At 44.0% G+C, this 14,976-nt stretch overlaps 1 protein-coding gene across 1 annotated transcript; it reads left to right on the forward strand.

The window, feature by feature from the left end:
- Positions 1-728: 728 nt before the first annotated feature.
- Positions 729-14,404, forward strand: LOC307235683 (endothelin receptor type B-like). Its single transcript, XM_080007851.1, has 8 exons — positions 729-876; positions 2,819-3,448; positions 5,134-5,246; positions 5,366-5,570; positions 6,592-6,741; positions 7,240-7,373; positions 12,549-12,657; positions 12,807-14,404. Exons 2-8 carry the CDS (start codon positions 3,056-3,058, stop codon positions 12,942-12,944), a joined length of 1,242 nt encoding a protein of 413 aa, XP_079863977.1. The 5' UTR covers positions 729-876; positions 2,819-3,055; the 3' UTR covers positions 12,945-14,404.
- The last annotated feature ends 572 nt before the right edge of the window (positions 14,405-14,976 follow it).

The raw sequence follows: 14,976 nt of genomic DNA on the forward strand, positions 1-14,976 counted from the left end.
CCCCTCCCGATTCATGATATTTTTTTTTCTTATCTTGTACAATATTTCGTGAATAAATGTTCTATCTTTTCAGCCTGGACACCTACCCGTCTATGTTGTGAGCCAGGTTCGAGAGTGACAGTGATATCAGCCCCGTACAAAATTTTTTAATCACTACAAACGTATCGCACCTTGTGAGACCAGCAAACAAACACCGACTCGAGCTTCGTCCGTCCAGTGGATTCTGTCTTGGAGACGAGTCTTTGTGTTACATGAGCATTGAGGCCTATGCGTTGTTATTAACAACAGCCTTCTATTCAAGGCCCTCAACTGCTCAACCAAATTAGACGCAATTTATGAGTGCTCTATTTAGGACAACCCTCTTCTTTCTTTCTATCTTTGTTTGTTTACTTGTTTCTTTCTTTCATATTATTTTTAGTTCAAAAGAAAAAATTTCCAAATGACTGTGTGAAACGCTAAATACCCTGGAGTTAATGGGGACATTTCTCAGATTTTTTATTTCATTTATTTATTTATTTTTATTTATTTATTTATTTATTTAATTTAAATTTTTTTTTTTTTTTTTTTTATTTTTTTATAGCTTCCAATTCCTAATTTCATCCGTGTGTTTTGTTTGGATGATGCCGGGATCCGCTCTGTGATTGGCCGCCCGGCCAGTCTCCGGGCCGCCGGCTATAAAGTCCCACGCTTTCCCCTCGTGACGCAGAGCGTGAGCGGAACCAGGGGCAGAGCGAGGCGCGCGCAGCCGGGATACGGTGCACGGGCTGCGGTGCGGATGCGGACCCGAGGAGCCTCGTGAAACCAACCTGCGCGGGGACTGTTTGGAATATTGACACGCGAGACTTTGAAGTAGTCCGCCGCGGCCTTGCAGGCAAGGTGAGTCCGCTCAAGCGCTCGACTCTGAATATTGCATTGCGTCTCCGTAATTGAATACGTTGTTATTATTATTATTACAGTCATTAATAACTTTATGTCCATTCAATAAAGAATGGGGAGATGGACCTGGTTGCATAAGTGCGCTGGACCGGGGGAGATCACGTGACTTTAGCCTTCTTTTGGACAACTTTATGGCATTCCGCAGACCCGAGCAAAAAAATAATACATCGACATATTATACAATAATGTTGGAAATAAGAACAGTGATAGTCTTATAGATGCCCCACATTGTCCAGTATTTGATGGAATAATTGTTTGGGAATATTACAACTTTTTACTATTTCCCAAACTTATTTTTGAAGGATTAAAAAGAAAGTCCAGCAGAAAAAACAAGTTTTTGTTTCAAATTCTGAAAAAATTACAAATTAAAATTATAAATGTCAAAAAAACAAGTATATACTTAATAATCAATGTGTGATTTTTGGAGGAAGGGCTTCTGCTTTTACTGGCCCCATCCTTCATGATAGTGTCCCTCTCTTGGCACACACTCACCTAATCTCTGTTTTTGTCCTCCTCCTCCTCCGGGGTACTGTATTGTAAACCACCATCTATCTCCAGCTCCTGCTTATTTTTTCCATATCTCACTTCCTCTCTTTAACACATGCTCCCTGGCCGGTTCCCTGTCCACCCAACAGCTTCTCTCGCTCATCTCCTGCTCATCACCCCTTTCTTTCTTTCAAGCTTTGCTGGAGCCAAAGGCCACATCCTTTCTAAAAGGAATTCAGTCAACTGCATCAGCCCCAATTACAAATCGCGTCGGTGGTTTCCAACCAGTCTGACCAGGCTAGACCACAAGACTGCTCTGAAATTGTGGAATATTGTTTAAGAGGGGATCAAATCAAGGACATTGCTGAGATGGGAAGTAGGTGAGAGCAAATTTTGTCCAAAGTTTGTCAAACTCTTGTGCAACATGTGTGATAAGCTGTGTGACTGTTGGAGAAAGGTCCTAATATATAGATTACTGGTGCAAAAAAGCCATCTACTTCGATGTAATGACTCTATAAGTACTTGCGTCTGGCGTGCGCTTGTGCTGTTATGTCTCCACATTGGTATTGGAGCACGCTGCACGCATGTGCAAACCCAAACTTGGGTACAGTATTTTTGGGTTTGTCCTTTCCAAGTAAAGGATTTCACATATTTATTTTTTGCTTTCCAAACCACTCACCCTAGCCCCGGGGTTGTACATTTGTTTAGAGATGTTGTATGTTGGTGTGTGTGTGTATGTGTGTGTGTGTATGTGTGTGTGTGCGTGTGCGTGTGCGTGTGCGTGCGCGTGTGCGTGCGTGCGTGCGTGCGTTCACCCATGCACATGTGTTGATAGTGTGGCTGCGCAGATATTGCAGTCATCATCGTCATCATCATAAATCGGACCATTCATCCTTGAGAGATGCCCCAGGGGGTTCTGGGGGTACACATGTCTGTGGAGGGTTAGAGCCTTGGGGTTCAGTTTGGAACAAAGTATCTCTGTCCAACGCATACAAACACACAATCGTCATTCCCCATCTGACCTGTAACCTCCGTCAGCCATCACCCTTTCATTGTGCCTCTGTTTGTCTTGTCACTCTGTCCAATTTGCGGTCGCTGTTTGCTGGTATTTTACTTGTGCTGTGCTGCCCCACCTTCTTGCAAATTCTGCGCATATGTTTGTGTTAAGCTTGTAAAAAAAAAAAAGTTTTCCTCATTTTCTTATTCTGCACTTTAGAAGGAGAGGGAAACACAGTTTCTTTTTCTGGCCAATTAAGTATTCAATTCACTCTTGAAGAGTTGAGAAAGAGAGAGAGAGAGAGAGAGAGAGAGAGAGAGAGAGAGAGAGCAGTACAATTTTAAGGAGCGATCGTACCCCCAGTAGTTACCGTTGTGTCTTTTCTTTCTTTCTTTTCAGGAAACCGAAAAAAGAAAGTCAGGCCACAGATTGTTGCGGCCCGGCCCGGACGCCGAGTGTGTGTGTGTGTGTGTGTGTGTGTACATTAACGTCTTGTGGCAGAGTGGGCCGATAAATGTTGATGAGTGAATGTATACAGCGCACAGCTGTTGGTGAAGTTCCTCCCGTGACCGAGCGCGAGTGTCAGCGGGTGTGACTGCGCGTTGAGCCGTGTGGTTTGTTCGTACGCTGGCCAGGATGAGAGCCGTTGGACTGCTGTGTCTCCTGCTCGCCGCGGGGGCCGGAGCCTCTCGCTTCGGCCGTGACGCCAACGGCACCGAACCGGGGCCCCCCACCGCCAACCCCAACGCCTCCCTGCCCCTGCCGCTGCCGCCCTCCAGGCCCGGCCGACCGCGCTCCCCCTTCCCCCCGATGTGCCTCAAGCCCACCGAGATCAAGCACGCCTTCAAGTACGTCAACACCCTGGTGTCCTGCCTGATCTTTGTCGTCGGCATCATCGGGAACTCGGCGCTGCTGAGGATCATTTACAAGAACAAGTGCATGAGGAACGGCCCCAACGTCCTCATCGGGAGCCTGGCGCTCGGAGACCTGCTCTACATCCTCATCGCCATCCCCATCAACGTGTTCAAGGTAATGAGGCGGCGACACATCCGCCCCGCTTACTTTTTTTACACATGCTGCTAATCCACCATGTCTGGAGGGTTTTTCGGGTGGAGGCTGTGAATTTAATGGGCCCCCTCGATTTCAAGGGTTAATTTTCTTTCCCAGCGCAATCTGATTAACCGTGATGTGTTTACAAGTTCGCTGCTGTGGTTTATTTACAAGTCCAGTGTAGCTTTGTTCCGCTTCATCCATGAGTGAACTGACGAACCAGCTGTGGACCGACAGGACATCTTTCTGCGTATTAGAAATCAGAGCACAAGCTAAAGTAAAGGACATTAAGTGTGAGCTGGAGTTTTAAAGAGATTTCACTCGGTATCAGGGGCTCTGCTATAATTATCTGGATTCTCGGTGTAGTATTTGTTTGTGGAGGGCACAGTGACTTTATACGTAGGTTTTATTTACCTTTTTACAAGTTTTCCTCCTGTTTATTACATCCTCCCTGGGGAAGTTTGTCAAAGAATGCCAAACCAATGCCGCGTGCAAAAAAATTGTCTACCATGTCCTGTCATTTGCTTGGAGAAAAATGACAAAGTAAAAAAAAAAAGTGAATAAATATAAAACCTCGGCCTCATGGAAGACTAAGCAGGTGCAGAATTGAAGCAAGGATGGAGTGAACATTACAACCATGTACATTTATTTTTTTATTTATTTTTTTATGGACGTTTACTCATAACACTGTTTAATTTTGATGTTCGATTGGGAGATTAATGTTCAGTTTTAGATAGGAAGTCAAGCATGAGCATTTACCCCATCAGGCAGCATGACCGCGCTGTGAGATTCATTGTGCGTTGTAACTCAATGTAGGGTGTGGCTTCTGAAAGAAATACTTTCATCGGGCCGAGATTCATTTGAAGATACGCATCACTCGCTGTCAGCATGCCCGTCACAGGTTCCAAAATAAATAAATATGTGTATCCTCTTGTCAAAACCCATTGGACACAGTTTTGTTTGGCGAGGCTTGACTCTCCAACAGAAGTTCATTTCAAATGACGGAGTGCGTTGCCACGTTATCTTTGCAATGCGTTGCGCATGTCGCATAGGCAGGGTGTTTCCTACTTTCCCGTTGAAAATGCATGTGTCCAACCGGATGTTATGGTACTGACAAATTAATTCATGAAAAAAAACATTTTTCAGTCAGAAATAATATAGACTTAGAATATATAGACTATATATATATATATATATATATATATATATATATATATATATATATATGTATAGACTACATATATTTATGTAGATAGATATATAGACTACTACTATGAAAAATATAAATACAAATATAAATGAACTATAACAAAGCAACACTTTTCTTTGTTTGTGCATTCTTATCACTAGTTTTTTACGGACCTACAGTGTTTTTTGCGAAATGCCTATGCTTTCAACATTATCCATTTCCATATGGACTCCAAAGCAGAAGGAGTATAAAGATGAATTGTTACTTTAAATGAGATATGATGCGAGGATTTTTCCGGGGGGGGGGGTTAGATCAGAATTTTCATGTGGATTCATTTTTAGGAATCAGGCCAGGGTTTGTAATTAGACCCTCATGCAAACAAAATGAATTCTGTTCAATAACCAGCTGCACTTTAAATTCTCGCTGTGGCAAAAGCTCTTTACATAAAAATGTTCTCATGTGTTTTCCTGTGTAGCTGATAGCTGAAGACTGGCCGTTTGGTGTGTACATCTGCAAGCTGATGCCATTCATCCAAAAAGCTTCAGTGGGCATTACGGTCCTCAGCCTTTGTGCCCTGAGCATCGACCGGTGAGTACCGGCTTCTTTACACAGAAATGGACAAAGATACTCATGATCACATTTACAGCTCATGACAAAAGGAAACCATGTGAAACTGTGTGTGTGCGTGTGCGCGCGCGTGTGTGTAGCTACCATGCAGTAACGTCCTGGAGCAGAGTGAAGGGGATGGGCATCCCCATGTGGAAAGCTGTGGAGGTGACACTGATCTGGCTGGTTGCCGTCCTTTTGGCCGTCCCCGAGGCGCTGGCCTTTGACATGATGGAGCTGCCGTACAGGGGCAACAAGCTGCGCGTCTGCCTGCTGCACCCGCAGCAGAGCACCAGCTTTATGAAGGTATGAATCACAAAATTCACTGTTGTATTTGTCTAAGACTGTGAAAGACATCTTGGAGCTTTATTTTCCAATCAAAACGGGAGCAACCCGTGTAAAGATGAACACAAACTTAACGTATTGATTAACCCTTTCCAATGTGTAAGGGTTAATGAAGGAGTTCTCAACTTTGCACGGGCAGAATATTAAACTTAGACGTTCCATATGTAAACCCTTACAAAACAAGCCACAATGCGTCACATGCTTTCCTACCAAACGAGTCAAATGACAATTGGCTCTTTAAAATGCGAGCTTTCAAAGCACCATGAGACAACTCACAGCGTTCCACAGAGGCCAGACAATAGGCTGTCACAAACTGCAGAATGATTTACTGTGACATGGGGAACAGTCCCAAAAGTCATGACTGCATATGCCAAACATGGACAAATTGCATCAGAGGCTCAGTGATCGCATGTCAAGCTCACCAACAGGGACAGGCACAGTTCAGCAAAGTGGATAAATGCCACAGAAGTACAGCCCCAAAAATGACTGCAGAATCGAATCAGCACCGCTGTGAGCCAGTCTCAACTAAAGATTGTGAATTTACAGCTTATGTGCCTCACATAGCTGGAATTTTGGGCAGGACTGCCATATCCAAGGGCCAACCTACAAAGATGTGTAAGGAGCACAAAGGCTGGACCTCGGAGCAGTGGAAAAACGAATACGCTCTGATGAGTCAACTTTCACCCTAATTCCTACATCCAGATGGGTTTACGTCTGGAGAAAGGACGCCTTCGGCCCACAATGTCAACTGTTAACATAGTGGGGAATCCCACCACATGTCTTTTGTTTGTTTTTTGTGTCCCTGAAAACATATGGAGCTTGATTAGTCGGTCTTAGTCATACACTTCCCATCGATGTATTAGGAGAAATGTTATGTGCTCTCTTCACATGACCACTTCTTTCAATCATTAACATTTAATTGACTTAATGCATGTCATGCAGTGCACAAGAAAATTCAAAAAAATGACTTTTTATTTTTCAGTTCTACCAGGACGTAAAAGACTGGTGGCTGTTTGGTTTTTATTTTTGCCTGCCGCTGGCCTGCACTGGAATATTCTACACACTCATGTCCTGTGAGATGCTCAGCCACAAGAAAGGCATGCGCATTGCACTCAATGACCATATGAAACAGGTAAAAATCATGAGGACTCTGGCTTTGAAGGATAGGGTTTCAATTTTTCAACCCTGGACTTATTAAAACGTTAGTTTGCATAACGTGCGTTCATTGTACAACCTCACTGAACGTTTAACTCCTGAGAAACTTACCGCTCTGGTGAAGCTTAATCACCGTGCTTGAATGCAGTCCAATGGGGCAAACGTTCCAAGTATCTTAGTAATACCACATTTGAGTTAAAACTACTTTTTGCAATTTCCGCAGTACATCCAAAACATAGTGTTGGCTACAGTAGGTTGCCAGTGGGAAGCGGCACAACTTTGTATTTCTAGTCTCTTGCGATACCTTGAATGTAGCCAAAAACCAACATTTCAATAAGGCGTGGGTTGAAAAATAACAAACCTTGCTTAGAGATCACTGCTGATCCCCAAAACATAATCCGGGGATGTCAGACTCAGAAGAAGGTAAAGCACTCAAAATAACAGCTTTGTTTCTTTTTTGTTTATGTGCGACAAGCGGAGGGAAGTTGCGAAGACGGTATTCTGTCTGGTGCTAATATTTGCTCTGTGCTGGCTGCCTCTTCACCTCAGTCGTATACTGAAGAAAACCATTTACGACCAGAACGACCCCAACCGATGTGAACTGCTCAGGTGTGCACGCACACATACACACACACACAAACACACACCGATACACACACACACACACACACACACACACACACACACACTGAAAAAACACTGAGGGGAAAATTCACAAAAGGATTGTGCAGCTTTTGTGGCTGCTAAACCTGTGCAAATAACACACAAAGCAATTGTTATACATTCACAAAGCACCCGCAAATGGTGAAAATGCACCATTAACTGTGCTACCATGCAAATAGCGTCTCGGTATTATTCATACATTTGGTGCAAAATTGGCCCCTTTCTATATAAATGAGCCTTGTTGCAAAAAATGTCAAATGCACAAACAATAATAGCCACATGCAGTTAGAATGAAATTTTTCCCGTCTGCAGGGAGCTGGTGGTAACTGCACGGAGACCAAAAAAAAGAGCTCTGCTCCGTGATCGTCTTCAGAGAGCTGGTGCAATTGAAGCACATTTATAAGGGGTGTAACGCCCAGACTTTACAGTGATCTGTAAATAATATTTTGGCATTATTATTAGAATTATTATTACTGTCATGATCAGGGCTGGCGCACTCTTCCCACAGGCGACAAAGGCAACCGCCTAAGGCACCATCCCGAGTGGGGCAAGGAGGAGGAGCAATTGGGGTGCAATTTGCGCTCCTGGCTCCCTCTATGGAGAGGGAGCCAGTGGCCTAAGTACTGACGGACGGTGCAACCAGTGCAGCTGTGCTAGGGCCGTTCCTTCAAATAAAACAAATAAAAACAGTGTTTTTATTTTAGATGTAGGTTATTTTATTTTACTCCCATTTCCCTATGGAACGAAACAAACTGTGCGTAATGGGGACAATGGGAATATATACACGTTTTATTCATGTAATAAATGAACTGTGTTTTATTATAGATTTACTCATACTGTTTAAATGTTTTATAGTCACTGCACATAAACCTAAAAAAACAAAGTCAATTTTAATCTAAAAGTATAGCGTCTTTGAATCCGTGCAGATCAGCAATCAGGCGCAAAACAAGGGCAAATTGCACTCAGCAGCAAAACTTTATGGCTGTGTTTGCGCTGGCATATCATTAGTGCAGTATCTTTTGTGAATCGGACGTTGAGACGGAGCAGATAGCGGGCGCAATTGATGCACAATTCATGGTGCTTTTAGCACTAACGCCTCGGTTGGCAATTGCGTCAATGTGTAAAGCGGGGTACACACTACAAGATAAAAGAGCTGATTTTGGACCTGATTTGCCCCTTCCTAAAATTGTGTCCCAATTTTCTGACAGGAAAGACCGATAGCCAATAGGGAGCGAAGTTGACTAGCCATAAACATGTACATTCACTATTTGTGCCGTCACCATGATTTTTATTTTTTACTTTTGGATTTTCTGTAAAAAAAAATAATAATAGCATCGGTAGTCCTAGCCCGTCGCACGCTATATTTACTCAAAAGTCATGTTTGATCGCGCAAGATTTCCGATTTGAGACTCGGGACTCTGGTAATCTTGCGTAGCCACACCTTTGTGTCAAATCTGGTGTGGAGAGATTGGGACTCTGATTGTTGGTGAGTGGTATGTTATATATATGTTAGTGTGTGGACTGCATCTTATCTTATTAGAGATGTGAATCTTCACTGGCCTCGGGATTCGATTATGATTCACCTGTCAACGATTTTCGATGCATCTGGATTGCATCTCACTGATGTAATTTTTGGTAATGATGGGTCATCACACTCACCCCCATTTTCTTTTTTGTGTTCTAACTACTCTGTAGTTTCCATGTAACCATAAACGGTCATGATATTTAGGCCCTTAGCCAGTCTCTGTGCTTACGTGTCGGTGCACACAGTGTTTCCCAGAACTTCCCCAACATAATGATCTTTGTTGAAATTCAAACTTGTGTCACAAAGCAATGTTCAGCTTTTACACTACCCACAGTAACTGCACCTTTTGTGACATCTGCCGATAAAGGCTATCACAGAGACTATATAACCAGCCGGCCCCAGAGATCAGGCGGGGCTCTTCTAGAGCAGACCACTGGTGCATGTTCTTAAAACTTTGTACCAGTACTTAATAAATACTCATCTTCTAATCACTGTCTTTGTCACCTCAGTCCAGCCGTCCAGTCCAAGCTTACTTAATTTACCATCAGCACCAAGGCCTGCGCCAGGGAGACGGTTGAATATGATGGTGGACACTAGGGCAAGCAAGTCGGCACAGGTCTTCAGAATATGCTTTCATAGTGTTCACCTGTCCCAGTGCACGGCGGAACACGGTTCTGTCGTGCTAAGTAGGGGGCTAATGTGAAAGCGTCAGCATTCACCACGGCGCTAGCTCTGCCTATGAAGTCCGTAATAGTCCCTAATCTCTGCTACATGTGGCCGCTGTCAGACAGCTGGAACTGAGAGACTCCACTCTTTCCCAGCACCGGCGCCTTGACTGTTTCACAGCCCTCCTCAGTTGGTAAGACGGCGCTTTGTAATCGCCCATGTTCCCCGACACGAGCCCCGACACAGCGTAAGCAGCAGTGCGCGCGTTCTGTGCGTCCTGTATGGATTTGTCGACCCATGGTATCGCACTGTAACCACGGGAGCCACATCTTCCACTAGCTTAGCAATGAAGTTCGTCACCACTTCCGTAAACTCTCTGACATCATCGGGGGTGGAGCGAAACATGGCCCAGTCGACGTCACTCAGCACGTCCTGCAACGTTCTGATTGGCTGGTCCAGCACTTGATCCCCCTCGTCACCGGAGCTTCCCGAACACGATGGAGATGTTAGAGTCCGGGGTTTTGTTTTGTTTTTTCATGTAGGCCTAATTATATTTCCAATCTCCGAATTATGTTCTGTCACCGCATCGATGCAGAATTGTCCACATCCGCATCTTAAAATTGAGAAATTTCCACACCTCTGTATCTTATATAGGCTTTTCTAATCTTGCAACCACTCAAATCGCTTGACAATACATGCCTCACATTCACCCATTCACACATCGATGGCGGCGGCAACCATGCAAGGCGCACACCTGCTCACAAGTTGTGTGTTCAGTGTCTTGCTCAAGGACACTTCGGCGGGCGGCCAGGGATGAGAATGGAATTGAACCAGAAACCCTCTCATTACTGGAGGACCCACTCTAGATTGACCCATTGACCCATTCAGATTGGGCTCAAAAGATGGCCCTGGCATTTGCAACAGTGAGGCCCTATTTTTCAAACCAACACCAACCCCACCCAAAGGTTGACATAAAAAGATTGAGATAACTGCGAGTGTCGAGTGCCAGCTGCCCTGAGGGAAACTTCGGAGGGAACCAGCTACAAGACGGTTCGTTTAGTCTTTCACCCCCATGCCCAGATCGGATGACTGATCTGCACGGCAGCGGTGGCATCGGTTTCATTTGAACATTGGGGGGGGGTCACATTAAGCGAGGGTCTTGGGGTCCTCTCTTAGTAATTTGGAGCGTCAAAGACACCAATTTATGCATTTTCTGCATCAATTCATGGTGGAAATCAATTTATGTAAAGGAAAGCTTCTTTCAAAATAACACTACAATACGTGCCTGCACGGCACACATTGTGCATGACAGTGCACACACACAACACCACTGACAGGTTGTGATCGCTGTGACAGCGGTGATGTCATTTTGGAACCCGCATGGATTAATGGGCTTCAGGGGCAGGTGGGTACCTACTGTAAATGATCAATAGCTTGAATGTTTAGAAAAATATGCAGGGCAGCCTATCAGTTCATCAGGTACTCACCACTATTTGAAGCGCTCTGGGCGAGCCTTGCGCTCTGCGAAGTCATCCACAATGGGCCCTGTGTCCAACTTCTTCCCCCGGTCATTTTCAATTGATAACATGTCCAATCCACTCAGTCCATCCTGTCCCTTTCTGCTCCTCAGATAGTTTTCAATTCGTTTTGGTCAGGGCGCTCGGCAGTCTCTTTGGTGAAGGGAAGAGTCAGAAACTGTTCACAAGAGATTGATGATGACACACAGATTTTGTTTTGCAGTTGTTGATGTATTACCCGGCGTACATTTTGGAAGCTTATCACTCGTACATCTGCATGTTGTAACTTTAACTGTGAGCGTGCAAATAAAACAACTACTCATGCAACACAACATTTGAAAATTTTTAAATTATTTTAATAGATGATGACATACAGATTTCTTCTGCAGTTGTTGATGTATTACCTGGCATACATTTGGAGGCCATTCACTCGTACAACTGCATGTTGTAACTTTAACTGTGCGCGTGCAAATAAAACAACTATCCGCGCAAGACAACATTTCAAAATGATTTAAATAATTTAATAGTTTTATGAGTCATGACTTAAATTGTTGTCAGTTTACTAGCAACCGTGACTGAAATTCCTATGTGACTTGTGGTGGTGTGTATGTATACAATTGAGTGCACCGATAGGAGGTTTGTTAATGCTTTAAAGCTGACATCCTATCAGTGCTCCAACAAATAATTAAGTTAATAACGGTACATGTGCTGGGCCCGGCCGCCCGACATGCCAAGGGACCGTACAAGCTACTCGGGCTGGGCCGGCCCATAGTAGGGCGGCCTTTCTGGCATTTGCCCAATTCCCAATCCAGCACTGCTTGAGCTGTTTGGGCAAATTGTTGCTCTGCACACTATAGGAACAACAACGTTAAATTGATCATGATATGTCGTCATGTGTGTGGTCTCTCATATTTTCAACATCTGTGAAGATTTGAATCATCTTGTAGTGTGGGCCGGGCTTAAGTCTCAGGCAGAAAATTTATTTCAAATGACACTGCGTTGCTACATCGCCTTTGAGATGCACTACGCATGTTGCATACTTTGGATTTTTCCTACTTCCAATGAAAATGCATGTTTTAACTTAACCAGATGTTATTGCACTCGCAAATTCATTCATAAAAAATGTGTTTTTGATGCGGTTATGAAAATATGCATTCAAATATAAATTTACCAGAATAGAGCGATGCATTTTCTTTGCGCATTCACGCCACAAGTTTTTTACGAACCTGCGTTGCGAAATAAACCTACGCATTCAATACAATCAGTGTGTACCAGGCGTGAGGCCTCATCCACACACACACGGACAAATACACACTACCCGAAAAGTAAGAGAAGTCCACAAGAAACTATTGTTCTCTCTTTTCTGTGACTTCCGGGTGTCTCCATGATAAACTTTGCCCTCTGCCCCGCCAGCTTCCTGCTCGTGATGGACTATATCGGCATCAACATGGCTTCGCTCAACTCCTGCATCAATCCCATCGCCCTCTACTTCGTAAGCCAGAAGTTTAAGAACTGCTTCCAGGTAGGAAAGCGCTCACATGATGTTTGCACCGACAGTTTCGGGGAATATCCGGCCGTATCTTATACAATCCAGACACCACTCTAATTGTGCGTGTGTGTGCGTGCCTGCGTGCGTGTGTGTGCGCGTGTGTGTGTGTGTCCCCCCTCCAGTCCTGCCTGTGCTGCTGGTGCTACAGAACGAGTTCTCTGGATGAGCGGGGCTCTGGAGTGCGCTGGAAGGGCTCTTACCACGGCCACGGACTGGACCGCAGCAGCTCTCGCTCCAGCCAAAAATACAGCTCTTCATAAATACACCAAACCATGAACGCCTTTAGACACCACAAGATTGGCATGAAGGGTGGTGGTGGTGGTGGTGTGTGTGTGTGTGGGGCGGGGGGAGTCATGCTGCCTTCAAAGAAGAGAGAGTTCCACACATTATTTCAGTTCGTAGTAGAGCGAGAGAGAGAGAGAGAGAGAGAGAGACTTGATGTGTGCCACAGTGGGACCTGTATTATATCCAGGCTGTTATATTAACCACAAAACCAATACTTAAGACGAAACCAAAGATGTACTTTGCTCTGCTCTTAACCAATCCCATACACAGAGATTATATTTTAGTAAAGGACTTAATATTATATCAGAGGACCAGTAAAATAAACTATACCAGTAAGATATTAATAAACCATGAAGCTTATTTGAAGACTCCTTTGTTTGGGTTACAGGTCAAAAATAAGTGTATATCTGTGTACAGTAATATTTACAGACAGCATATTAGAACCTCTTTAGCTTGATGTAGTGTTTAATGTATGAAGTTGCGCCGATTGTACCTGTTGGAGCTCCTCAGATGGACAGGGAAGGAGAGGGGAAGCAGAACGCGCCAGAGTTTCCTCACTTTTTGAAACAAAGCCTCAAGTCAGGCTGCGGAGCCGGCACATGAGCTTAATCAATTTGCTCATCGCCGGACAAATCAACATTATGTTGTTCAGCCTCGAAAAACCCTCGGCGCGTTAAATAACATCTGCTGACTCCACGGCTTTAGTAAAATGGGCCCCACTGTATGTTTCCCCCGGTCATGCGACGGCGTCGGGCGAGCGCTTATCTTACATCTGGGGGGAGCGCCGCCACCGTCGGGTCACGCGGGCGACGGCTGTTGTCCAGGAAAACACCGGGAGGGCCCCGGTGACTCAACGCTACACGAGAAATGATCGTTTTTAATGTTTGTTTTTTTTCTGTTACAACTCTGTATAAAGTCTATAATGTATCTCCTCCTTCTTACAAAGTAACCCGTATTTTTATAAGAAAATGTTACCGCAAAACATTTCACGTGAAGGTTTGTTGAATCTGTATCCTTGGTGTTTATATTATTTACAAATAGCTCATCTACGTCTGTCATCTTTCCAGTGTCTAAACTGTGTGTGTGTGTGTGTGTGTGTGTGTGTGTGTGTGTGTGTGTGTGTGTGTGTGTGTGCGTGTGTGTGAGAGAAGGGGCTGAAATGAAGACAGAAAGGCTGCTCCACAGAGGTTGTTTTTTTTTAAGGAGATTAGAACAACCAGACACGTCTCCCTCTCGTGTTTTTTTCCTTCGCGGCTTTTTGACCACTCTGTCGTTCATCGGGGGTCGAGTATGGAATGTGTCCGAACGCGTGTTTAGAGCAAACCTTGTTGTTGTACCTGTTCACGATATAGAGCGATCAACATTGTGTAGCGTTTGAAGTTTTCTAATTTTTATCTTGTTTTTTTGAATTAAATTTCAACATGCCAAACGTGAATTTAGTTATTTGTGCTCTTCCCTGGGCGCTCCAGTGCTTATCGATATCATAGTTTATTATCTCCACATGACATTACGATAGTTGATAGATATATTGTTATCAAGAAATTCATTTTCAACTCCATGGATGACATCATGTGTGCTTTTCATTTTAGATAACTGACTCTGTGTTTTGGTTCCCATGGTACACATTAACTTATCTAAATATTTTGATACAAAATGACCACAATTTTGTATCACTAGGTTTCATATTCACAGGTCATATGTATTTGGTAGAAGAGACATGAATGAATACAAACAATGCCTTCCGCCGCTGACAGTCTGTCAAAGCTGAGAGATGTCTCCAGCTTCATGTTATGCTTTATTAAAGAAGGGACTCCATGTGGTTTCAATTAAAACTCCAGAAATGGACCTTAAAAGGAAAGATTTCTGTTAACGGATGGACGCTGACCTTTGGAGGCTGGACCTACACACGACGGCAGACTTTATACGTAATCTGATAATCCATAAGGTATATTTAAAAGTCAAATCTTAAATGTCCGTAGTCGTTGATCAGTTTTGTCCTCAACAATT

The sequence above is a fragment of the Zeus faber genome (assembly GCF_960531495.2).
Source record: "Zeus faber genome assembly, chromosome: 10".
Taxonomy (NCBI): Eukaryota; Metazoa; Chordata; class Actinopteri; order Zeiformes; family Zeidae; genus Zeus; species Zeus faber.